General features: G+C 45.8%; 1 protein-coding gene across 1 annotated transcript in view; it reads right to left on the reverse strand.

The window, feature by feature from the left end:
• Positions 1 to 26,319, reverse strand: part of Alk (ALK receptor tyrosine kinase) — a 642,117-nt gene that overhangs the window by 75,232 nt on the left and 540,566 nt on the right. The window contains exon 9 of the mRNA XM_076832815.2: positions 14,002 to 14,171. Within this exon, the coding sequence (XP_076688930.1) occupies positions 14,002 to 14,171 (170 nt within the window). The remainder of the gene's footprint in view (positions 1 to 14,001; positions 14,172 to 26,319) is intronic.

Consider the following 26,319-nt stretch of genomic DNA (forward strand, 5'->3'; position numbering starts at 1 on the left):
AAGAGTCTCTAAAGTGTCTGTGAGGCAATGGCAGTGACAGCTGCTGTTTCAGAGACTTTGACTGACACTGGGAATGGCGCATATTTTGAGCCAGGAGCTCTCACAACAACCAGAGAAGACTCCATGACAACATGTGATGCGGCCTCTGTCCACCCAGGGGCCACACTGCCAACCCTTCCCCAGGGTGGAGGCTCAGGGAAGGGTCAGGTGGGACAAAGGCAGCATGAAGGTGAGACAAAGGTGCGCCATGGCAGGGGTGGGGAGGATAGGGTGACGTGGAGGCAGTGTGGGAATGGGGTCTGAGTGGCAGGTGAGGGGACAGGGAGGGCACAGCAGGACCAGTCCAGGAGTTCCTTTTCTGTGACTGGCCAAGAGACCAGGTGGGTCAGTCCCACCCAGATTTAGGCTTTTCTGTTTGGATTGATACCTGGTTTTGTGTTTTCTCCTGAGACTTAGGTGAAGAAGAGGTCCCTCCTGGCTGTGTTTACCCTCTCCCTGCTGGAGCTGGGCCGGACTTCCTCAAGACTCTCAGAATCTTTCTGGCTCAAATGCTCTTTACTGTTAGGTTCCCCCAAAGGTACAGACACCAAGACATTCTCCAGAGTCAGCTCTGGTCTCTGGTCACAGTATTTTAACAGGTGGGATCGAGGGAGACAGCTGAGACTGAGGGAAACTTCTAACATGCTCCTGTGAACCCACTCTGGGACTGAAGGAGAACAAGGTGCATGCCAAATCTGCAGGGTCCAGGTGATTCTATGAATGTACACTACTCCCCTGCTTCTAGAGCTTTTGCACTGGTGGGGAAGAAAGCAGAGTCCCCATGGCTAGAAGGGACTTCCCCTTCTTCTGGAGGGCAACCTGGTCAGAGAGGAGGCAATGGGAGTTCCTGCAAGGTTTCCTCCTGCTTCCTCACTGATCTGTGCTAAGAAATGTGACAGGGGAGCCTCCTCTTTCTTTAGTAATGGAGATTTCACTCCCTGCTCCTTCATATCCAGACATGTCCAGCTCTTTCTGTTTCTCCAAAGTAGACACTTCTGATTGCATGGGTTGTTGTTGCTTTTCCTTTTTCTTCTTGCCAAAGGGATTTGGAGCTTGTTGCTAAAACAGGCTTGGCTAGAGATCTTGGTTGGAGCCTGGTTTTGCATAGAGAATGCATCCACTCTGACTCATTCAGCTTTACAGAGAGGCCTGTTGAAAACTGACCCGGGGGATTCTGGGAGGTGGCCATTTGGGCAGTGGGCCAGGTTCTGAGGGGCAGCTTTGGAACTGGGTGCCTCAGAGACTCACCAAGCAGGTCCCTGCCTGGGAAATGTGGATGCTGCTCACACACAACTCCGAAAAGGCACCATCTCATCCTGGCAACAGACTGTTAATGGACAGTGAATATAGGCCTTATTTGCCACCCATTCAGCCTTAGGGATTAACCAACCTAATTAAGTTCACTTAATGATTTTAAGTAGCTGACAACAGAAGGTGTATGTCTGAATGTGGACTGAGGGAATAGCAATGCTTTGGAGAGGGCAGGAAAGAATAACTGGACAGGGTTAATAACACGCAATAGATAGGCACCATGTCTCAGATTCCTCCATTGGCCACTTACTGGCCCTGGAAGGAGGGAGTGTTCTGCATCCCTTTTCGCAGCTGGGGCTCATCTGGGATCTGGCTGCTTAGGATAGAACTGGCAGATACTGCTGAGAAAAACCACTTTCTCCAATTTCTCACTGCGCAGTTGATTTGCTTGGCTAAAATCTTCTAAAATGGACTGTCATAAGGCTCAGGGCGCAGTATGCATTTCTATTAGAATAATGTATGTGATGAAAAAGCACTGCCACCCTCATCCTATTATCTGCATAATTGACTTCAGTTATTGGCTCAAGAGGAGGGGCTGATGGGCAGCCTTGAATTCCTGGGACCAGTTCAATGTGGCCAAAGCAGAACATGTGGGTCCTGACTCCACGAGTCTTTGGATCCGGCTTAGTAGAGTGGGCCAGGCCATGGTACCGGTCAGACTCAGGAATTGGGAACATTCCCCATCCAACTCAATCCCACTCTCAGAAGCAATTTACCATCTCCTGACTTTGTTTCCCTTCTGGGCAACAAGAACAGTGAGGAAACGTCAATACATAGACCTTCCAGGGCTGCCAAAAGCCATGGAGATATTTTACATTGAGGTCTGTCTTCATAAAGGAGTCCTTCCGGAAATAAGAGAGAAAATGAATTTTCAGTTTGGCTGAGCAGGCATGGAGAGTCCCCCAGACCCTTCCACATTCTCAGTCAAGGCTTTAAAGCATTCGCTTTCTTTGCTCACTTTTGCAGGCTGAGACCAAATGGTACCAGCTCCTTCACGTGCCCTGACATGTTATCAATTGGAAAAGCCTCCACAAGGAAGGTCCAGACTACAGGGTGGGTGGAACCCATTTCTAGCAAGTCCCCGCTTTGTTCTTTCAGTCCCTCAATCTGTGCCATGTCAACTGCATTCTAGTGGGGACCCCAGGCTTTAAGGGGCAAGGCAAGAAGAAGGAGGCCTTACTTTCTGGAGCCCTAGTCAGCAGGGGAGGTGCCTATGCACAAAAATACCTGACCCACACACTTGACTGTGCCAAGTCCCTGGGGGTGTAGGCAAATAGAGAGAGGGAGGGAGATGGCAAGAGAAGAAGAGGAAGGAGAAAGCAGGGGCCGGGGATGGGGCGATACAGAGGGAGCATCATTGGATCTGGCAGGTTATATCCATTTTGTGAAGTAGCAGAGGCAAGATGAAGGCTCAGGTCTCCCCCTTCCTGGGCCATTTTCCGCCATTCCTTGAAGAACCATCCAACTTGTTTAATATCATCTAGACTCATACATAGTCTACACTGTTAGTGAAGAAATAGAAGCTCTTTGGGACAACCGGGGCTGTGGAGAACTCTCTAGACCTAGAAGGCCCCACATCTATTCTTCTCAGAGACTGGGCTGTCTCTCCTCATTTCTCAGGACACATAGACATTTCCTACACCAGCTTCTTCTCTGCCTCTGTCTCTGTGTTGGCTTGTGGCTTGGAGGGCTGAAATGATACCAGAGATGGTGGCCCTAACAGGGAGAAGACCTACGAAAATGGTGGTGGCTAGATTTCTTCTCTTCTGACAAAAACATCTTTTTGAGTAGTCTTTTCTTTTTTAATAGTCTTTACTGCTTGTTGAGGGTGGGGTTGCTGAGTGTCAAAAAGTAGAGGAGAGAGAATATTGGACTGAATACTTGGTGGACCTCTGTGATCTGGGCAAGTCACTATCTGGGTGCCATCTTGGTTTTAAAAAACCTGTGTAACATGGTATTTTCCTGGTGGAAGTCTTTATTCAGCATTAGATTCTACTTCATTTTTCCTTTTTGAAATTATATTTTTATTAGAAATCTTTGCTTCCACAGGCAGCAAATTTGTAACATTTTTCAAGTTACGTATATTCTTCTTTGTCTTATAGCAAAGGTTATTTGAGCCCCCATCATGAGTAAGACACTTGTGGCTGAAGATAGGAGTATGGAGATGTGTAAGTCATGGACCTTGCCCTTGAAGGTTCCATCAGACCTACAACTCATACTATCCACCGACTGGGAGATTTTTGAAATTCCCTTTAGTTCTACTCCTCAAAGTTCATTGCAATATTATTCACATTGAATCTCGGCAGTGAGAGAGAAGTCAAGAAGGACTTTGAAGAACAGAATATTTAGGAGACTGGCAGAGCTGTGGACAGAAGTATCACTCTGGAGTGGTTGTGCTGGTTGGGGCCATGCTGAAGTGTGGGTGGGATGCCAATCAGGCAGTTTGAAATCTAGGTATATGCCTCAGGTGGAAATGAAGATGAGTGAATCATCTACATGGACGTGAGGATGGAAGCTGTGCCGGGGAGGCTCTGGGGGACAGCTCATGTAGAATTAGATTCCACTTTGCTTCAAGTATTAGAAGATCAATTACCCCCCCCCCCCCCAATTTCAGACTTTGTGCCTAGTGGGAGTCAGGGCTGAGAACATAGAGCTACATTTTCCAGAAGCATTTAGAATTAAGAAAAACATATGCATCTGTTGATTTGTAACCAAGCTGTGGCCATTACCAGGAAAATTTGAGCAGGTCTGAACATCGGTTATTCTAAAGGGGTTCACTTAGTGCCATTTTGAGCGACTGCCTCTTAAACCAGGCTCATGGGTCTGATCTGTCTCACTGCTTTGCACTCTTGATTGTGGAAACTTAGCAATCAAAAGCAACAGCTTGTCCCAAACGTCACAGTAAATCAGTGTTAGAAAAAGGATTTAAAGCTCAGAATTGCTAATCTACTCCTTGCTCCAATGATCTGGGCTATTTTCTGAGAAAGAAACAGAGCCAGATCCTTCTAGAGTTATGAATGCTTGATTTGTACATATCAATGCTTGGTTGCACATTGCATGCTGTGCCACTGGCCACATCTCTTCCCTTCTTAGACGGCTGAACCAAAACTGTCCTGAGCCAATGGAGCCACTTGGAAGGCAGCAGATGGAGGGGATTCTTTTCTGGCTTTGTTCTTCCCCCTTTTTGAGTTCCACTTTGAGGGCCCAATTATTTCACATTTAGTCACTCACAAGAGCCTCCAGGAGTCTTCATGCTTTAGTAACCCCACTCTTCAGCCCATCTCTGGGTTTAAAAATGTGCAAAGCACTTGGTTCAAGATCCACATCCACTGACTTCCAAGAGGATGACCTGAGGTTCTCTGATACAACCTAGTTGGTTATTCTTGAATTTTGTAGAAAACATTCCTGACTCTAAGCCTCTGCTTGCCATGATGGCCTTTCTGGAAAGTTTTTGGTCCTTTTCCCCTTTCCCTAATACCTAATTTTTCTTGAGGACTGGCTTATTAGTCTATCTTCCCCACCCCCCACCCCATGAAGGTTCTTTGGACTGCTCTGCAATTGGGAGGTCACTGTACCATCCGAACACCCGCCATGCTCTGCAGGACCCTGCACAGTGCTGATGTATGACTGTTAGCCTCCTAATGATGTGCCCTGTGCTTTCAGCATCCTTTAGGCCCAAGAGGCTGCTTTCTACCCTCTCGCTTGATGGGGGTTTATTTTACTTTTGCCAACAGCATGACAGCCAATGACACCTCTCCATATACTTTTTGATTCCCTGTCTTGCCCTGGATCTGTTATTTTATGCAAGTGACTTTCAAATGTGGTTACATATCAAACCAAATGTGGTTGTCCAGCATGTGATCTACTGAATCAGAATCCCTGTGTATAGGGCCCAGATCTCTGGTGGAGGGAGAGGAAGAGAGTTTTCCAGTTCACCATGATGTTCAGTTAAGGTTGTGAACCATGGCCCTAGCTGATTTGCTAGTTTTAAGACTTTTCAAAAGTTCTTTTTTTTCCTGTTTATTTATTTATTTTTTGTTTTTAGACAAGAAAAATTCAGTGAGAAAAATTCCGGGGTGATTTCTGCCAGAAAATAAGATTTTTGCCGCATCATAAAATTTGGGGAATGAAACATTCATACCTCAGAATAGATCCTGGAATTGATTTCAGCCTTGAATTATGAGGCTTTGTGGAGAAGAAGCTTGATCAATGCTCAGAGTTGCTAAATGAGGAAGCAGTATTCTCAAGTAATACTGATAGATGCCCACAGATGGGAGCTGTATTCCTTGGCTTATTCCATGACACAACATCTCATTTTTTTTTTTTTTTTTTGAATCTAACCCACTTCTCTGAGCACACAGCTAGACTACATTTCCCAGCATCCCTTGCAGCATGTGTGGCCATGTGCTTGAATTCTAGCTAATGGAGAGTGAACAGAAGTGAGGATTCATAAAAATCTTTCTATGACAGACCCCGCCCCCACCACCCATGTTCTTCTCCATTGGTTGGCTGAATGCAAAGGATTCCAAGGCTGGAGAAAAGGGTGAAAGCACAGGGTGGAAGGAGCTTGGGGCCCTGAATGACCAAGTGGAAGGCCACTCATGAACCCACACACTCATTTTTTATTTTATAAAAGCAAGAAATGTATTTCATTTTTACACAGTTCTGAGGATTGGATGTTTACTGTTATGTCAAGTAGTGTTACCCCAACTAACAGTGTATGTAGCACAAGCTTAGGTGTTCAGGTGTGCTCACCTGGCATGGTTGGAGTGATAACTGAACTGCTTGGGGGTGTTGGAGATGGGTCCACTTTACCCTTGGTGGCTGCAGGACCCTATAGTACCCTTCCCTTACAGCTGCATATTTGGCACTGCTCTAGGACTGGGCACCCTAGTGAGCCAGGTAGGGTGCATTTAAGGGGGGTGCTCAAGCTCTCTGGGATGTGAATATAATTTTCTTGTGCAAGGGTGCTGCATGCACAGGCTTCAGGCTCACTGATCAGGTTTCTGTCATGCTATGGAGGCCTGAATATTCATCTGGTTCCCAGCTTTTTACCTGTGTCCTGACCACATGCCCACACCCCTACTGGGATGACCTATCTGGCCCAGTTCTCCCAAGGCTGGGCCTGGCCTGCTCCTACAGACCAGAGTCATTCTCCGGATCCTGCCTGAGGGGCTGGGCCCTGCAGGTGTTTGCTGAACTCATGGATGACAGCTTCCTGACAGGGCCTCGGGCAGCCCAGGCCAGGCTCAATCCTCAAGGTTCCTCCATCAGTTGATGTGAGATGACACCTGCTGCCTATTGTCACACAGATTCATGGAAGAGATTTTTCTGACCATGATGGCAAGGTTTTGAAAGAGAGTGAGATTTTGAGCTAGAAAATGGTACTTGAATCCTGAATCTTCTGCTAGCTAATTGTGTGTCTATGGACAGTTATTTACTTATTTTGAGCCACAGTTTCTGGGCGATAGCCATTGCTCTCTGCTTCTGTTGGTGTGGGCATATATGGTGGAGGAGACTCCTGCATGGCACCTGCCTTGCCTCCCAGCAGGCACCCAGTGGGCTGTGGATTTACTGGGCCTTGAGCTGTTCCAATTCCTGGGTCCCTGTGTCCAGCTCTCATGCTCTGCCATGCAGCAGTCTTGTTTTCCTGCCAGCCTCCCTGTTAGATGGTACACCCACCTTGAGAGCTGGGGCTGTGCTACTTGTCTAGGCAAGCCCATCATGGGACACCAAATGCACAATGCCTGAGGAATAATGAAGGATGGTACCATTTCATGCTTGAGAATCTTCACAGGATGCTGCCTGGTGAAGGGGAAGGCAATGGAAGCTGGGCCTTTATGGAGGAGCCTCTAAGACTAGTGACCTATAGGAATTCAGGAAAGTTATCGGACCCCTCTGGGCCTTGGTCTCCTTGTCTGAAAATGGAGGACATTTTCCCTGACCACTCGAAGTGGGCCTGAATGGGTACCTCATGCTGTGAAGGAGTGAAGCACCCTGGGTGGAAGTGCATGGCCTCTGTGGGTGTGGAGAGTGAGGAGGTGCAGGAGCCACTGTGACAGTCACAGCAGCCTGTCCTGCAGAGGGCAGCAGGTGCTGGCTTATGGGGTTTGCAGTGGCATGCCATCAGCTCCTCCCCACAGGTGTGCCTCCTCCCTAGGGAGGGACTAACTGGTGGAGGCAAAGCAGATGGAAACTTGAAGGAGGGGAAAGAATGCAGGGCCTGGCCCTATGCTTCTCTCCTAGGGACAGAGAGGGGCTCTATTTCGCACAGGATGCCAACCTCATGGTTGGATTTCCTGCATCAGTCCTTTTGGAAGTGAAATTTATTCTCAGGTATAGGGTGATTTGTGAAATGTATAAGTTCGTATATTTTCTTTTATGTCTTTGTTAGAGGTGGAACATTACTACATTTGCAAACAGCAAAGGCCCATCAGAACCTGGGCTCATTTGGGAGTGGGTACATAGATGTAGGAATGGTCAAAGGCATGCTGACTGGTGACCTGAAAAGACACCCAAGGGAATGGACTCAATGTCCTGGAAAGAAAAGGAGGGAGGTGCAATGCATTCACCTCACCCTGCTGGTGAGGTGAATGCATTGCACCTGCAGGCCTGAGGGGAGGAAAGCAGGCAGGTGGGGTGGTTGGTGGGTGGGAATTGAGCAGGAGGTGGTGGTGGAAATTAAGATGATGGGTTTTGGGGGATGCAAATGAAAAACAGACATAACTACCTGGAAGCAAATAAGAGGTGTGGCCTAAAAATGCCCAGAACCAAGCTATTTGTTAATAATAAGAGCTACATGCACAAGGCCCTGGAGAATGGAATATTACTCAGTGTTAAAAGATAATAAAACTATGGCATTTGCAGGTAAATGGGTGGAGTTGGAGAATATCATGCTAAGTGAAGTTATCCAATCCTAAAAAAACAAAAAACAAATGTTCTCTCTGATAAGTGGATGCTGATCCATAATGGGGAGGGTGAAGCATGGGAAAAATGGAGGAACTATGATTGGCAAAGGGGAGGGAGGGTAAGGAGGGTGCATGGGGGCAGGAAAGATGGTAGAATGAGATGAACATCATTACCCTAGGTACATGTATGACTACACATATGGTGTGACACTACATTGTGTACAACCATAGAAATGTAAAGGTGTGCTGCAATTGTGTACAATGAATCTAAATGCATTCTGCTGTCATACATACCTAATTAAAATAAATAAATTAATTAAAAAAATAATAAGAGCTAACATTGACCATGAGCATTCTGAATTATTTCCTCAGGAGGCACATAGGAAGCAACCTGGCCTAAGGATGGGGGGGGGAATTATCTAAGCTCGTTATCCCTCACATTCCTCATATAAAAAGGGGGATTAATTGTATTATCTCTCCCAAGGGGATGTTTGAGGATGAAAGGTGATAATGCATGGTAAGTACTTGTTAGAGTGACAGGTATGCAGCAAGCACTCAACAAATGCTAGTTCTAATTATTTAAAACTCCTCAAGGCTGTAAGAGAAGCTGCAATGCAATTTATGGAAAATGTGAATTCAACACAACTTTTTCAGAGGCGTGTCTAGACCTGCAAACTGAGGTCTACCCAGAATCTCACTGCAATCTACTACTTCTCTACCCAGGCAAGAATGAGTAATGAAAATGTTCTTCTAATGTCTTTCTTTTCTATGAAAGATGCTACAGAAAGATAGAGCATTGTAATCCATAGTGCCCTGTATAAAATGGGGATTCTGTGGATGATAAACAAAAGTTGAATAGGAAAAAAAAATCTTGGCTCTGTGGAGTTTCTGGTCTAAATGCATGAAGACATAACTCGCAGTTTAACTGATCTCATTTGAAAGATGCATTTCTGAAACACACCACTTATCGTTTAGGACAAAGGATGCAAAAGGAACAGGAAACTTAAATATCTCCGGAGGGAACGTTTTTTCTTGTTAGACTATGTATATAGTGTACAGCTAAAAGCCTTTCTAATGACAGTGCTGGGGAATGGAGCCTACCCAGGTGTGGTAAGTTATGTACTTTACATCTGACTGTACAATTGCAGTGATTTGTGGGACATGATTTGATCCATGGTATTTCCAAATCTATCTCATGATGAGTCGAACTTAGCAACTTCTGCTCTGTAAGCACGTCAAAGCTTAGGATGGTCGGGGAAATTGTATTTAGTTGAGTAAGATCTATGATTATAAATAGGAAAACCAGGAGCGTGTCCCTGCAAGAGTCTGACAATTCAAATTAAGGCGGGGGGGGAACTTGCCTTTCTTCCATTTTGAGAACAAGTGGAATTAATTCCAGCAGAAAGCATGGCCACTGAGATGGGGGTTGGGAGGATGCTGATAAAATAGGAAGTAAATGGAAAAAAATGAAGAAAATTATAGTAGTTAAATGAGGTGAATGTCAAGTAATGAGGTAACTTCCAACCACACCTCAAGTCCATGTTTGAATTGGCGTTGTCCTTCAAAATCACCTTGAGAGCAGAGATCTGTATTCCAGGGGTATTGCCACTGCTCAGAACAGCTTGAGCATGGCTCCTGGAGGTTTTTCTTGTTACTCTTTTTGTAGAGTTACTATAATTTCATAATGATGACAGACTATTACATTACTTCTAACACTCTGCATATTTGTAAATAGAAGGAATATTATTCTGTGGATCAATGCCCCCTGATGCTAGCCTCTTTGCATCTCTCCTTTATGAGCCTTTGTGGGATGACTGCCTGGTGGGGATGATCTGACTACAGCTCTTTTGTCTCAAGTGCCCAGTTCTAGCTGTCTACTCACAAGGAGACCAGGGCACACGATTAGGATCAAAGTCTTTCTTATAAAGTGATTCCGACAGGACAATGACCAGAGACAAAGAAAGCACAGGTACCAGGCAAGTCCCTAAGGAGGATTCCTTGTCACAGGAGTAACAAAGGCTGTTTGGGCTCATCTGACAGAGCACAGGTGTTGCTTTGATATACAGAATGCTTTGCAATACTGTTATAACAAAGTGATTCTTGTGTCTTTGTGAGACACAGGTTGAACAGAGGAGGAGTGCCAGATTCCACCACGTGGAATTCTCAGTTCATTCAGCTGGAATTTGGAAGCATACACAGCTTCTCTTAATATATCATTCTGCCAACACGGACTTCTTGGGCAAACTGTGTGTTAGGCATGGTATCAGGCTCAAGAAGCAGTGATACAGAGGACAGACATGATCCCTGTCCTGTTGGTCTGTATATTTGGACAAAAAAAAAAAAAAAAACAGACAGTAAAGAATGACAAGGTAGTATAGGGATATCTCAAGAGTCATGAGAAGGTATTGTAGGTAAATATATAGGCTAGGGGTCTTGGGAGATTTTTTTTAAAGTGAAGAAAGGGTGATATTTAGTAAAGATAAAGAAAAAAACATTAAGGTTGAGAGAATGGCAGATGCAGAGGCCTGGAGGTGAGGATTACATGGCACAACTGAGTGGAGAGTTCCATGTGTTTCTGGGCAGAGTGATGGGGAGAGAGGGCTGACAGGAAGGGCTCGTGAAATTAAGATTGGACAGGTCACACATAGGCCTAAGTGAAGGTCTAATTAAAGAGTTTGAAAGGCACCTGAACACCTGCAGGAAGTTAGGAAAATAATTAGATTTGTGTTTAAAAAGATTATTCATGTAATGCCCAGAGGCTGACTAGTGTCTAGAGCTCAGGAGCTCTTCAGGGCTAACCTCTAAGCTCTGGATAAATCTCCTTTAAAAAACACAATGTGTGGAGGTTGGGGAACCTGGGAGCAGAGGCGTTTTGGGATAGCTTAGGGAATAAAGCTCCTGACACCTTTAAGGGCAGGTGCCGGGGAGCTGTCCATAGGCTGGTGCTGAATGCCGGAAGCTAGGAGCTGCCTGAGTGAGCTTCTTGGGTGAATGCAAGTGGAGGTTGGGGTTCGAGCCCCCCTCGGGGGTGGAGGGAGGGGCTTGGCTTTTATTTGCCTTTGTCCATTTCATTTTCCTCTTTATTTCTTTTATTTCTCTATTCTCTTCCTTTTCCCATTTTCATTTTGTGGCAATGCAGGTAGCATAGCCCACTCTCCTGAAAGGAAGCGGGAAGAGTGGGTGGCTGCTGCTCATCAGAGACTTCTCCTTATGAGGAATCAGCAGAACATTGATGACAGTTAGCTAATAAAAACCCCACTGTTATCTTAGGTTTGCACGACTGGCTATTATTGTTAAATTGGCCATCGCATACTGAGGCATTGTGTGTGTGGGTGAGGGGGAGTACTGTCTTTATTGTATTATAGTTGTTATTATCAGTTATTGCTGATTAGGCATTTAATGCAGGCCAGGCTCTTCACCACGTACTTTACTTTTCCAAACTTAAGAGGAGACTTATTATCTCTGTTTTATAGAACATGACTTGAATCAGAAGTTCAGTGGTTGTGATTTGTGCTATTGGTTCAATACATTATTACGAAGGCCACAAACCCAAGGGACAAGGATGAAAGATGCAGAAAACAAAATTCATTGATACCTACTATGCATGAGTTCTTTGGACAATCATTCATTTGGTCTCATAGCAATCCTGTGAAGTTGTACTCTTGTTATTCTCATTTTAAAGATGAGGATGCTAAGGTTCAGAGAGGTTACGTTAAGGGGATGAGGTCACACACACATATTGGCTGAGTCAGTTTTAAAAGTTGGGACTCTCTGATTCTAAAGTCTAGACTCTGTCATTCAGAGTTTCTGTAGTTTTATGGGCTAGTCACAAGTGCAATCTAGTTTGCTTTCACCTTGCCTCATTCTCCTGTAGTTCCATTTTCCTTGGGTCTCAATGCCTCCCATATCAACTCTAGTTCTGAGAAGCCTGCTTCTAACACATGTTGGTAGCATGCAGGCTCACCACCAATGGAGTCTCTCTTGTTTTCTACAATTGCACACTTTTTGGGTCACAAGGCATCCTCAAACCAAGCTAGCCTTTGTCTGAATTCCTGCTGGACAGTTTGGTCTCAGTCTCAATATTGAAGATGTCAATCTGGTACACAGCCTTTACAAGAAGGAGGAAGGCTAAGAACAAAGTCTCTTTCACATGCAACTCTGGTGGATGGGAGTGAACCCAGTCAACATCTTACTTGCTTTAATTTCCCTGGAGTGGCTATGAAAGAAAGAGGTCTTGCTCGATCAAGGAGAAACAAACCCTTTGAATCATCTGAATTAATTCTGCATCTCCCAGGAGGGAGGACTCTGGCATCACTCTTCTTATTCTCCATCCCTGGTGCCCAGTCTCACAATCCCACAGAACAAAAGAGGAGTCTGTGGTGAGTAGTGCCCAAATGTTTTTTTTTCTTGCACTTTAATTAAATCCATTTTTCCTGGGGTCACTGCCTTGGTATGTCCATGGGCTTTGATCTTTAACCCACACAACGGAAGGAGTGGGGAACTTGTGCTCAGAGTAAGGAAGGTGCCTTCTTCCTGTGCCAGCAGAGCTCCAGCAATGAGCTCTTGGATGAGCAGACTCCAAGGTTGGGGGGAGAGTTTGAAACCTAGCTTCATCCTCACAAAGCTGCATGCTAACTGACTTCGGCCTCCACTTTGCCTTGAGCCCTTGACCTTCCTATATCAAAGGTGGCCCCATCAGATGATAATTTGATCATGTTTTAGGAGACTAGTGTGGAGTTGCTCTGGAGTGTAAGGTTCGATGTTTGGCTTATGAAAGATTTTTTTTTCTTTTTCCAATCTATTTGTCTGTTCCCTTTTTAGAAATGACCCTCCCCTGCTTTTTGGTCAGGAAGGGGTCAGCCCCAACCACCAAGTGTTCAGGATGACACAGCAGAGTGTCACATGAGTGCTACTGTGCCAGGCTGTCTACACAAATACTGCTTGCTCCAGGCTGACTGCAGGTGGCAGAGCAGTGCCATCCTGGGGAGACAAGTGGCAGCTGAACTCTGTGGGTTACTGCTCCATTTCAGTGCCACGCAGAGTTAACAACCTCCTAGCCCAACCTTCTCCATTTAAAGGCGAGGAAACTGAGGTTCAAAATAGTGAAGGTCACAGAGAACATTAGGGATAGAATCCAAACAGAAACCAGGATCTCTGGTAGAAAGTCTCCTGTTTACTGATGAATTTGTCATCTGCCTTCATCCACCTGCCTCAGAGACCTGACTCCTCAGAGAGTGGGCTCGGTCAGGTCTGGGTGCCAGTCCTGACTCTGATGCCTGGTGGATGGCACTTCACATCCCTTCTTCTTGTCTTATCCCCTTGCAAAAGGACAGGAGTGAGGTGGGTGATGAGGCCTGTCCTATTTCCTTGAAGGTTTTATTGTTAATAAGGAGAAAAGAAAATACCAAATGGGAAAGTAAAATAAAATGCACCAAGTAAGAGAAAATGCTAAATACATAGAATGTCTGGATCTTATTTGGGAGTAATGTGAATTGCTCAATTTAATGTTTTCCTACAGACAGATACTGGAGGCAGCAGATCAGACCAGATTAGAGATGTGGGAGACAAATGCCATCAGCACCCAAATCTCTTGGAGAATCCTGTGCTTCTGGTAAAACCTGCAGAAAGTGTGCACATCTACATGTGTGTGCATGTTTGTCCTGGGTGAAAGGCATGGGGCCAGGAGGGAAGACATGGCGCCCTTCAGCACTGGGCCTGGTAGAGGGGACGGGGAGAAGCCCACCTGTCGGACACGTCGAGGAGAGGCAACACCGTCCACCGCCACAGGCTCCAGCCTTCACTGGTGGCGACGTGCCAGATCATCCTGCTTTGCTCCTTCCCAGTTTTGTTCTCTACTAGCATCAAGGACACATTTCCCCTCAAGACTCCACGGATGAGCCAGGACATTCGGAGCTGCGAGGGAGAGAAGAGCCAGAAGATGAGGCGTTAGCATGGAAAGGGAACCTTAGGTCCCCTTCTTGGGTTATCAGTGGAAGTCCAAGGGATTTTTCTGGAGACTCAGATGAGGTTGGCCCAGTGAGGAGAGCAGGGCACCCACTGCCTGATCTTGCTCATTGTCTCCCAACGTGGCTTTCATTAAGTTCAAAGAGCTGTGCAGGGGGAGGGGGGTAGTAGAGGGTAGGAAAGGCAGCAGGATACAACAGTTACCGATAGGGCATTATGTAAAATTGTGGATGTGTGACCGATGTGATTCTGCAATCTGTATTTGGGGTAAAAATGGGAGTTCATAACTCACTTGAATCTAATGTATGAAATATGATATGTCAAGAGCTTTGTAATGTTTTGAACAACCAATTTAAAAAAAAGATTAAAAAAAAAAGAGCTGTGCAGGGACAAGTTGTGGGCAGTACTGGAGCTTTGTTCAGGTTGACAGTCTAGATTTTACAAGATTCTTTCTTGGAGGTAGATCAGTGGAGTGTTCAATGAATTTCCTAAAGAGTAGCTAAAATTTTTTGTCCATGGCCCCAATACACTTTGCAATCTTAGGCAAATGATTTTTTTGACTCAATTTCTTTGACTGATTTAGGTTAAATAGATTTTTATTCCTTCCCCAAAGATTCCAATGCTCTTATTTGAACAGCAGGAACACATTGTGTTTTAGTTAACTGGAGATCCTACGACCTGGTAGGTAAGGTCAGACAAAACCCTTTATATCAAGATGTTTTAATACACTGTCTTCCAGAATGAAGATGCCCATTTTTCCAAAGGAAGAAGGGAACTTCATCCCAAATCAAGAGAGAGTAGTTTCATGACACCTCAGGAAATATTAGATATTTTTTGCCTGCAGTTTGGGGAGCAGAGTGGGTTAATGTCTATCCGGAAAACTCAAAGTTTTTCTATCTGGAAAACATAAATCCCCAGAGTTTCCTTAGGCAAAGAAATTCATGAATGTTTCACAGTCTAGAGGGGAGCCAAGTACAAGTGGGCCCTGTGGGTCATTTAGATCTTGTCCAAGAGGGCTACACTGACCATAGCAGAAGAGCTGCTGGTACCCTGAGATGCCCAAGGGCAGAGGGAGAAGGAAGTGACCATCTGTAACTGAGACACATCTGCTCTAGTCAAGATAAAAGACCCTAAGTCACAGTGGAGGTGGTGGGAGAAAGGTAGATCTCTGAAGGAACTACAGAAGTGCCCCTGTGAGAAACAGTAAGCCTCAAACACTTGCCATGTGCAGGGAACACCAATACCAGATCCTAAAAAAGTCCCAGCCAACTAAGATTTTTCTTGGTCCCTTTATGTTTCTTTTCTTATGCTTACAACCCTGAAGGGTCAGAGGTCAGCAAGATGACAGAAGAGGAGGAGAAGCTGGACGGGGAACCGGAAATGTCACTGATCACACCCTTCCCTGATTTCAGGCTGTCCCTCTGCAGCAGGACCAATTACGGTCAGAGCAGGGGAGGGAAAGAAGCCCTAACTTTAGATCAAGGTTGAAGTTCTGACTGGCACCACATTTTGATTATAAAATAAGCCAGTGTCTTGTGATTTGAAGAACCTGGAGAACAGTCTGCCTTACCTTGGAGTCACCAGACAAGCAGGGGCGTCTGACTGAGTTTTCACCCAGGACCCCATACACAGGAGCTCCGTGAAGGCTCCGAGACTCCCCCACACCAGTTTATCTGCAAGATTTACACCTGCCTTACGTGTTTCTGCTCCTGTGCTTTTGATCCTTCCATTTCTTCTACCTCCACTTTTCTTCTCTCCATGTTTAAAAAAAAAAAAAAAAAAAAAAGGACATCGATTTCCTTTTCAGAAAGCTTTTTCTTACCATTCCACTCAGAAACGACTTCCTCTTTCTCTGAAGTCCTATAACTGAGGTGACTGGGATCCTCTTGGGACATGCCTTGTTTTTCCTTACTGCAAGGCAGGAACTGTCTTATTTATCTTGTACTCAGTGACTGTCAAGCTTGGGCACATGGTTGGAGCCAGTCAATGTCAGAATGAATAAAAAGGTATATAAACATAGGCAGCCACTCTTGTCTTTACCAGGTTCCCAGCTCTGGTGAACCAACTTTTCATCCTCTGAAGCTTATTTGTACTTTCATGCATTCTGGAGATCAGGTTCCAGGGAAGGGGAGAGAATCCCCTATTTCTCAGCCACCTGACAATATTCTAAACTGCCCAGTTCTAGTTGCTTTTAGGAAATATTCAGTAAGAAGCAGAGTCTGCTAGTGGCATGAGCATGTCCATAAGAAACAGCCCTGTCATGTCTATGGGGAGCCAGCTGACTGTTGAACTTTCTCATCTTCCCACACTTCATTTTAGGCAAATTAGATTGTGAGAGAGTGGTGGAGAGAGAACCCACATGATGGTGCTAAGGCTCCGGCATCTTTATCCTGAAGAGGTCTGCTAGGAGCCTTCTTGGTTGGTATCAGCCCTTGAGGGAGATGATCAGCTATTGATTCACAAATATTTACTGCAGACCTACTCTGTGCTGCATACTGTGCATATCTTCCCTGTGCTCACGGACCTTATCATCCAACCAGGAAGTTAGAATTTAAACTAATAATTTCAAGTGTCTGAGTGTAACAAAAGATGAAGTAATTGGAGCCACTTGATAGCCAATGCAAAAGACATAAGACAATCAAAGCATTGATATCATCAAGGCCTTGGGTAAGACAGATGCTGGGCCCAACTGTTCAGAGCAATGAATAGATAAGAATATTTTAAAATTAATTTTCCTTTCATCTTTTTTTTTGTGATGCTGGGGATTGAACCCAGGGTCTCACATATACTAGGCATGAGCTCTACCACTGAGATATCTCCCCAACCCCTCCTTTCATCTTATAATAGTACCACTTATAGTTTATAGCAGAAAACACATATCTAGGGCCCAAACTCAAGCCAAGGCATGCACTGACTGAGCTTCAACAATGTTGAGTTCTAGAAACAGATGCAAAAGTCTTGGAATAAGATTGGCAGTCAATAAGTGGCTAGTAAAGTACATTTAGGATCGTTAATTTTTTTTTATCTGCCGAGTGCTCAGTAAGGATATACCCAGGCAGATGCTCTTCCTTAAAACACACATCCCACAACCCACTGTCTTTGCCTTGGTCTTTGCCTTGGTCACACTTCCAAGTTCTGCCTGTAAGAGCCAGTGAGTGCCTTGTTGATCAGATTGTGGTCCTTGGACCCATGTCTTCAATATTACCTGGGAGCTTGTTAGAAATGAAGAAGCTCTGGCTGGGCCCCACACCAACTGAATTAGAATTAGAATCTGGAGAGAAGCACTGAGTTAGAGAGCAGCCTCTGGAACTCTACCCTAGTGCTCCTCTGACTCATTCACCACCTTTCCAGAATGCACTGGAAACAACTGCCCTTTGCATCAACACTGATTCTTCAGGGGCTCATTTGATCATCTCATTTCCTGGCTTGTTCACTATGTCAGAACTGGGAGTTCGTGCTCCATGGTTCAAGTGCATTAACCGTGTGACCTTAAGACTATTGCTTAGTTCCCTCTGAGCCTCTATTTTGTTACAGATAAACTTATGATCATACTCATACTTTCCCTGCTCACCTTAAGGTGGTTATAAATACTGGGTGAGTTAAAGAATGTGTAAGGTCCCAAGTGAGACTGTGTGTGGCGTGGGGAAACCAGTGGTTTTCCATCTAGGCTGCAAATTAGAGCCACCTGGGGTGCTCTCCAAATTGCCAATGTGTGGGCTCCACCTGAGAGATTCTGATTAAGTAGTCTTGGTTAGGTTCTGGACATCAGAGGCTTTAAAATCCCTCCAGGTGATTCTAAAGTGCATCCTGGGATGAGACCACTGGGGAGATGGGGCTATTTAGTGCAGAAAGTAGCCTGGCCCTCTCACTGAGGGGTCCATTTTCATCCTAGACTTTGAGTTTGAAGCTATTCTTAATTACTAAAAAAATGGCTTAAAGTGTGCCCACCATCACCAAAGTGTAGAGGGGGTGATTCTTCTATAGAGAGGAGGACACAGCCCTCCACAGAGAGTTTTCATGAGGTTACCACATCAGCTCCAGGCAAAGACGGAGAACAACCCAGAAAGTGAGGGACCCCTGGGCTGAGGGTGAGCAGAACTGACTTGAGCCAGACCTTGCCTCTTGCTCCTGCAGGGCAAGGTTCTCACCAATTTCTTAATTACTAGGACAGGAGGACTGATGTCAGGTCTTAGTGAGAATTCCTTATTAATCACCGGTGTCTAAGGGTGTAGAGCGCTCTGGTTCCTAAGGCAAACTGCAGTTCTGAGTCCGTCTCAAAGACTGACATTTCTCCTATCTGGTCCTAGGTGACAGAGCTCCTCTGATGTCATCCTAATTACCCATGCCAAGGACACACAGCTAGATCTTAACAGTAAGATTCCAGTGCCCAACTAGGCACAACACACTCTTCAAAGTTGATCTTTACACCCATTTCTATCTTGTGTCTTGTAGGATACAAAACCACGTGTTTATTGAATGCCACAAAGCTGCTCCAGGCACTTACACAAATGCTTATCATTGTACTCACAGCACCCCTTCATGTAGCTATTGTTACTCCCATTTTTCAGAAGAAGATCTGAGGCTTGCAGGGGTGAAGCCAGTCCCTTGTGGGCCCATATGCTGTAGACCTGGGCTCTACTCTCTGTTCTACACTGTTCCTACCACACCTTCAGAGCTATGCACACTGAGAATGTTATGATAATCTTTAATGTATCCGGGGTCTATTGAGAAGATTTTCTTGATTCTTTTTGCTCACAGTGTGGTCTGTGGAGCAGCAGCAATGGTATCGCCTGGGAGCTTGTTAGAAATGCAGGACCTCAGGTCCTGGTCCAGCTCTACTGAATCAGAATTTATATTTTAACAAGGTCTGATCTGAGAAACACTTTCACATTGGAGGGATTAGGGGGATAGTGGATTTTCAGCCATTTATAACCCTAGTCCCAGTGTGTGTGTGAATGTGAGTGTGTGTGTGTGTGAGTGTGTGCGTGTGTGCATGTGTGTGTTCATGTACATATCTATTATATTTATGGGAAATAACACTTGTTGGAGCCTGTAACAATATAATTTTTGATTCTCCTGGACACATCCTAATAGATATAGGTTCTAAATGGCAGCTTTTGAATAATAGACTCTTTTATATGCAGACAGCAAGTGAGACAAGTGAAAAGAAACAGCACCAAGAGCACGCCACCCGCAATTACATCTCCTGGCTCCAGCTGGCCCTTTTACAAGGGCCTTTTTTCCCTGCCTCTTTGTGGGGCCTGATAGACTTTCCAATTATGTGGGACCAGTGTTTGTCGTTTTATTAATTAAAGTCCTGTATGTAAAGCAGGAGCCTCATTGTGGCTAGGCCTCATGCTATTATTTCTCTCATGGCTCTTTCCTCCTCTGGAGGTAATGACTGCAATTTCATGTCTAGGATGTGGCCCGTGTTTGCTATGCACTCCTCGTGGCAGCTTCAGAATAATCTCTTGAACTCATAAGAAAATATCATAATGCAATTTAGCCTGGAAAGGGACTCAGTGGTATCCAATAATGTTCGTACTGCACGTCATACTCGCAGGGGTAGGGGACACTACAGGTGGAGGTGGTGGTGAGGTTTGCTATCTTTCAAAATTTATAAAGGGCTGCAAGAGTTCCAAGAGTAGAGGCAAAACCCCAAGGATGGATGCACCAGTGTGCATTTCACCCCAACAGAATGAAGCGTGTCTTAGCAGCCAGAGATGTGCCAAGATGAATGTGCTTGGTGGGTGACAGGTAGCCTGGGTACTCCCCACGCTGGGAGTCATATGGAAGACAAAAAGACTTCAGGATCAGGATTGAAATTGTTATCAGGGGCCAAGATGGGGGTCGAGACTCCCCTCCAACCTAAGATGCCACAGGGTTTTGATTCAGGGTAGGAGCTTGTAATTTTTAAGAGTTCCCTGGATTCAGCATGGTATATTATTAAGAATATTGACTCCCTGAAAAATCCAATGTTTTTGTTCACCATCTTCTAATTCACCTGGAAAGAATAAACACCAGCTCTCTAGCTATAAATAGCCTAATGAAAAATCAACCCAACACAGCAAGAAGCTGCCCAGATGCAGATTTTTTTGATAACAAGCAAATAAAATGTGATGCTGGCAAGTACTAGCAATTAGGGAAGCTTAAGGAATGCTGGATTCCTGGTCATGCTGGAGACTTAAAAGACCAGAATCCTTTCTGAAGGCACCACCTCATATCTTTCTTTCTGAGATATCACATTGAAGCCAAAGGATACTCAGCTTGGGACATCCATCCGACCCCTTTGTAAAAACATGGAGGGAAAACATGAAGGTTATGTATATAAAAACAACAACATTGGAATCCCTGGGTAGTGAGGTTATAGAGTTACAGATATTTATTTTTTCTTCTGGGGTCTTTTCCAGATTTTTAGTCTATAACTTTTGAAAACTAGAACAGAACTATAGAATAAATTTAGAATAGAGATTAAAAGCATGTTTATGAGGCATAACATTGATATAGAAAAATGTAAAATGAACTAAGGAGATACAAAAGACTTAGATGATGTGATACCAAATGTATATAAACCCTTTATCTACAACCATGCTTGGTTCTCCCCCCACCCCTCTCTGGAAGGAAGTGCCACCATGGTGATAGGGGTTGTCTTTTGTGGGGGTAGGATTATGGGCAATTTTGCTTTTCTCATTTATACTTCACTGTGTTTTCCTAATGTTCTACAATGTACTGCAGAGTACTTTTATTATCAGAGAAAAACAAAAGAGTGCTTGCTACATTAGAAAAGGCAGCAATGGAGGACTCGGGTGTTGTTGGAAAGTAGGAAAAGAGAAAACCATCTTTTCACCCACCTTGGAGTGGATTGAGTTCTCTGGCCTGAGTTATGGGCTTAGTGAGGGACCTAGAGCGGGGGAGCTCCTGAAGGACCAGGTAGGACAGCACTGTGGACAGAGCATGGGCTTTGGGAATAGAGCGGGCTGGTTTTCATTTATTACAGATTATTTCAGATCTCAGTATCTTCATCTATAAACTGGGGCCAATGTGCTTTCTCTAGAGAGCCACCGCAGGGCTTCAATCAAATTAGATGACGCAGTGCCCACATGAGCAAAGACATTTCACAAATGTCAGTTCTGTTCTCTACTGGAAAGGGCTGGTATGGAACACCATGTTAGAAATAAACAGCTCACAGAAAGACAGAATAGGATAGCATAAAGGATGCAAAAGTCTCCTCTGTGCCTCAGTTTCTCTGTGTGCATTGGAGGTGATGCTGGGAGCAGATCCATTCTATGCAATGAAACTCCAGTGCCTTCATGGACAGCTACTGGAGGCATGTGAGTGTCTTCAGGGGCCCAGAGCCCCCCAGAAATGTTGATTTCCTGGCAGCTGGGGAGTCTGTGCTCTTACCAGAGTACTCTGAGTCTGGGACCCGTGAATGTGTTATAATGATCACCAGTGGGAGTCACAAGGCTCTGTGATTACCATATCGCTTGAATGGGACCCAAGTCTGTGCCAAGGTCTGAGAAAGATTTTATTCACTCCCTGAGCCATGACAATAATTCTTCATATGCCTCAGTTTCATTGTGTAATGGGAGAGGTATTAATTTTGAATAGCTCAGAGGTATTAAATTAATTATGTCCAACTGCAATTACAATTGCTGTTGATTACTCGAGCCCATTAGCATGTATTCTGGCAGAGTCAACCACGCCACAATAAGTAGTGACAGAATGCTAGGCTCCCCAGTGCCCTGCCAGCTCTAGATGCTGAGGTAAGAATTATTTTGGCTTGGAAATCTCAGTAGGGCCTCATTTGTTGGATCCTTGAGGGTCAATGAGGAGTCTTCTTGCTAGCCCCTCTCCTTAAGGGGCTGCACAACTAACTAACTAATTAATTAATTAATTATTGATTAAGTGGGTTTATTGGACATGGTTTCCTGGTGTTACTGCTAGTAAAATAATGCTCCTAACCTGCCTCCACATTGCTAATTGTCTGAGAAATAAGAACACACAATGCCTGTTAGCAGCCAAGAAGAGGGACAATCATAACAATTGCTGCCATTGGCAAAGTATTGTGACGATTACAAAGAGTTTGCACATTTTTATCTGATGCTGGCAACAACCTCAGGCAGCAAGTAAAACAGGTATTTTTGTCCCCAATTAGGGATCTCAGTCAGACGGCTTGAGTGGGCTAGAGCTCGGAATTGAAGCTCCTGTGACCTAAGACAAGTCCAGTGATTTGGCTTTGGAGTTGGACTGACCTGGTTAAGGTTGTGGCTGTATCACTTACTAGCAGGTTAACATTGGGCTGAACATAAAGCTCTTAGCCCCAGTGTCTACATCAGTAAAGGGGGTTCACAATTTCTTACAAGTCTGTTTGATAATGTAAAGATGAAGGTGAAATGTTCAGCACAGTGCCATCCTTATACTAGGGCATCAATATTTTACAAATATATCCTTAGTGGGGGTGTGTAGCTCAGTGGCAGATGCTTTCCTAGCATGCAGGAGGCCCTGGGTTTGATCCCCAGCACCAACCAACCAACCAACAAAACTCTTAGTTGGCTCCACAGATAGTAAGAGTCTCTTTCCTCAGCCACAGACTAAGGGAAGATTTCTTTCTCCCATTGTTGCAAAGGCTCCAAGGAAGTCTTTTTGGTTTGATTTTTAGTGTAATGCAGCTGAATTCTCCATAAGTAACCTGAAGACCAGAACCTTTCATACCAGAAACACTTTCTTAACTTTCCTGTTGAATAAACACCTGACAGATTTTCTGGATTCCTGTGGTCTGTCTCTTAGCTTGGCTGGTCACCCCGTAGGTCTGAAATCAGTGCTTGTTGTTTCACTGCCCTTCTGTGTCCCCTCTCGGTCACCCTCCCTCTAGGTGTCTGTGAGCTCACTCAGGCCAGTCGGGTTGTACTGTGCTCAGGTTCGTCACCTGTAGAGCAGGGAAGATTTCACTCATCACAGGGCAACTCTGGGGAGGTGGAGAGGCTCTGTGATCCTTGACACTAAGGTAACTCTTACTGTGGTGATATTATTACGGGGATGTGGGATGGCTGCCATTGGAGACCTAAAGTGGGCCTCATTCAGTGGGTCTTCAGGAAAAGCCACTTGGAAAATGTCGGAAGAACCACTTGAGCCTCTCCCTTTCCCTCCAAAGCAAAGTGGCCCATGCTTAGGCCCCAGAGTATCATGTCCATTGCTGATGGTGTTGGCAGGTGCCAGAGCTGAGGTCCACCCAGTGTTTCAGGTGTGTTGTCAGCTTCAAGGTGACTCACAGGATGACAGTGTCATCTCCCCTCAAAGGGACTGGGAAGGAAGGCCCCCTCTGTCAACACATTGGGGCTACTTAAGGGTAAATGGTTATTGTTATCTTTACAGAACAATATGGAAAGGGAGGGCAGGAGGGAAAAAGGGATTTTTGCTGGACTGAAAGAGAGTGCTCCCCAGGTCCATGCAGGGTTGGGAAGGAGCTGTTGGGGATGGTGGAGAGTGGGGACAGGGGCCCATCTGCTGTTTCCTTGGACCCCAGTTGTTGAACCAGACCACCCTCACCCCAGTCCTGGTATGACCAGGCTACCAAGGGCAGAGCAAAGGCCAAGTTCTCCAGGTTCAGGCTCGTTGCATAGAGTAGGCTGTGGAATTGGTCTTGGAATTGCCACAAAAATCCAATAATGGTACTAGCAGACACAGGGTAGCAGGAACCGTATGTGCTATTTATTAAGCACCTATGTCTAGATTCAGGTGGGTACTTTTTACTGCCTGTTTCACTTGTTTCTCCTGCATGTTCTGCAGAGGACACGGAAGCTGAGATCAGAGAGTCAATTTTCTCAATTCCACCTAGAAAGTAGTGGATTCCTCCAAGGTCTCTGTGACCCTAAGCCACTGCTCTTCCCACTAGATCTGACTGTCTTGATGAGGCTCCTTTTGCCCTGGTCCCACCTGGCCATCTGGATTCCTCTGGATGAGTGGATGTCATGGCCCTTGGGCCAAGGGGCAGAAAGGAGGCAGCTACTTGAGCCTTCCCAGCCCCTTGAGGAGAGATGGCACTGTTACCCCCCTGTGAGTCACTCTGAAACTGACAGTGCATCTGAAGGCCCAGGAGGACCTTGGCTATGACTTTCTCCAGATGTCAGCCTCACCCTGCAGGAGCAGAAGGGCCCTGTGCTTCCTACTGGGCCCCAAATGACATCCTCCTGGGTGGAGAGTGGATAATCCAGAGAGATGTCATGCAGGCAGCAGGAGGTCCTGACCCTGGTCCCCGTGTAGGAGGAGGCATTTTCCAAATGGCTTTTCCTGAAGACGTGCTGCATGTGCAGAGAGCAGGGAGTATAAAAAATCCCTAGTGCGACCAGCTGGATTTGCCCTTAATTTAGGCAAGCACTGAGGCCTGCTGCTGGTCTTATTCCTGAGACGAGTTGCTGCAAAGTTGTCTGAGCATCAGGGGAGAGGGAGGCTGGCTGTTCACGGGAACTCTGCCTGATGGGTAGCTTCGTCTTAAAAAGGCCTTGGGCTTGGTGGGAGGGGAGATGTGTATGAAGCTACCCTGGAATCCCCTCTAGCTTGGCGCTGGTCCCCGACTATTCATGAAGAGGGTTTCTACAACTACCACCAAGTGTTTGTGTAGCGCTGTTTGACAATATAAGGACAGAGGCTGGTTTCAGGTTGACTCTGATAGGGACTGGCTTGTAGTCAGCCATGGCACGGGAAGAATGGGAGAGTAGAGAAAGGTGAAGGGCAGCTTCCTTTTCACTGGGTAGACGCTTGTTTCATGCAAAAGGCAGACTGGGTCCAGGAAATGACAACCTTATTCAGGATCAAGCCTGTGAAGCCCCAGGATAGCTTCTCCTTCCTAATTAGCTGACATTAGTTAGACCCCGCTGGGCTGCATACAATGAACAACTAACATTTGAGTCCCACGTGTGAACAGCAGTGACCCTTGGCATCATGGGGTGGTGTTCCTTTTCTGAGGAATCCTTGCTGGGGTGTAGGGGGCTTTAAGCTGGGTGAGCACCAGGCTGGATGCTGTGGAGTGTCACATCAACTGCCCCTAATCTGAGAAGGAATGATCTTTCCTGGCAGAGCAGAGCGACAAGAGTATGAAGCTCGGAGCCATGCGATCTGGGTTTGGTCTTGGTTTGTATTTGCTGGTTTGGATCTTTGGGTACATTTCTTTCCTGTCCTGTTGACTTGGGCGGCTCCCATTGTCTGGGCAGCCCAGCACACTCCCTGACTCATAGCACAGGTAGGGAGGCCCTGATATGTAGATCTGCTCTGTAAAGTGAGAGAATCAAATATTCCTGCTCATCCCCCTGGGCCTACCTCGTCCAGGCTTTGGGGGGGCTGCTAAAGCCAGAGCACATCTGCCTTTGTTTCCTCCTCCATCTCAAGCCATCTTTTAATTATTATTACTCATATCTCCGTTTTCTTGCCTTTCCACAGGAGACTTTGCCATTGAGTTTAATAAACTTTAAAAACACAGCAGTTAGAAAAGTCCCTCTCTCTTTCCCATCGGGAAAGTCTTCTTCCTCTGCTGGTGGGGAGGAAGCAGGGGCAAGCCTGAATAAGCCCAATCAGCAGCCGGGAGTGCCTCTCACCCTAGTCTGCCGCTGAGTCACCCTGAGAGGCTGGAGGGAGACAAGGCATTTTTCTGGGAATGATCACCACACCCTGAAAAGTCTTACAAAATCAGCCAGCGAGCAATTTACTAAAAATCTCCCTGGCCGCCAGCCTTCAGGGCTGCCACCATAGGGGACTTCTCAGTGGGGCTTTGAGCAGGGCTTAATGGATGGCGGAGGGCAATTCCAGATGTCATCTCTTCCCCTGCACCTCTCTGGGCCCCATTTACTAGTTTTAATGACACGGAGCCTGGGTCTCCTTTCCCTCCAGGCCAGCAGACCTGGAGGAACCTCACGGCCAGGTATGAAGCAGCTGACTGCAGCTAATCAGAGCCTCTCTCTTCACCGCCTGGGCTGACATCAGGACAGAAGGTGCCGGCTGTGCTCCAGGATGCCAGTGTATGTGCAGGGCGGGAATAGGTGGCCCTGGCTCTGGCTAGGTACGAAAACCAGCAGTTGGGAACTGACCACCATTAAAACGGTGG

This window comes from Callospermophilus lateralis, chromosome 14 (assembly GCF_048772815.1).
Source record: "Callospermophilus lateralis isolate mCalLat2 chromosome 14, mCalLat2.hap1, whole genome shotgun sequence".
Taxonomy (NCBI): Eukaryota; Metazoa; Chordata; class Mammalia; order Rodentia; family Sciuridae; genus Callospermophilus; species Callospermophilus lateralis.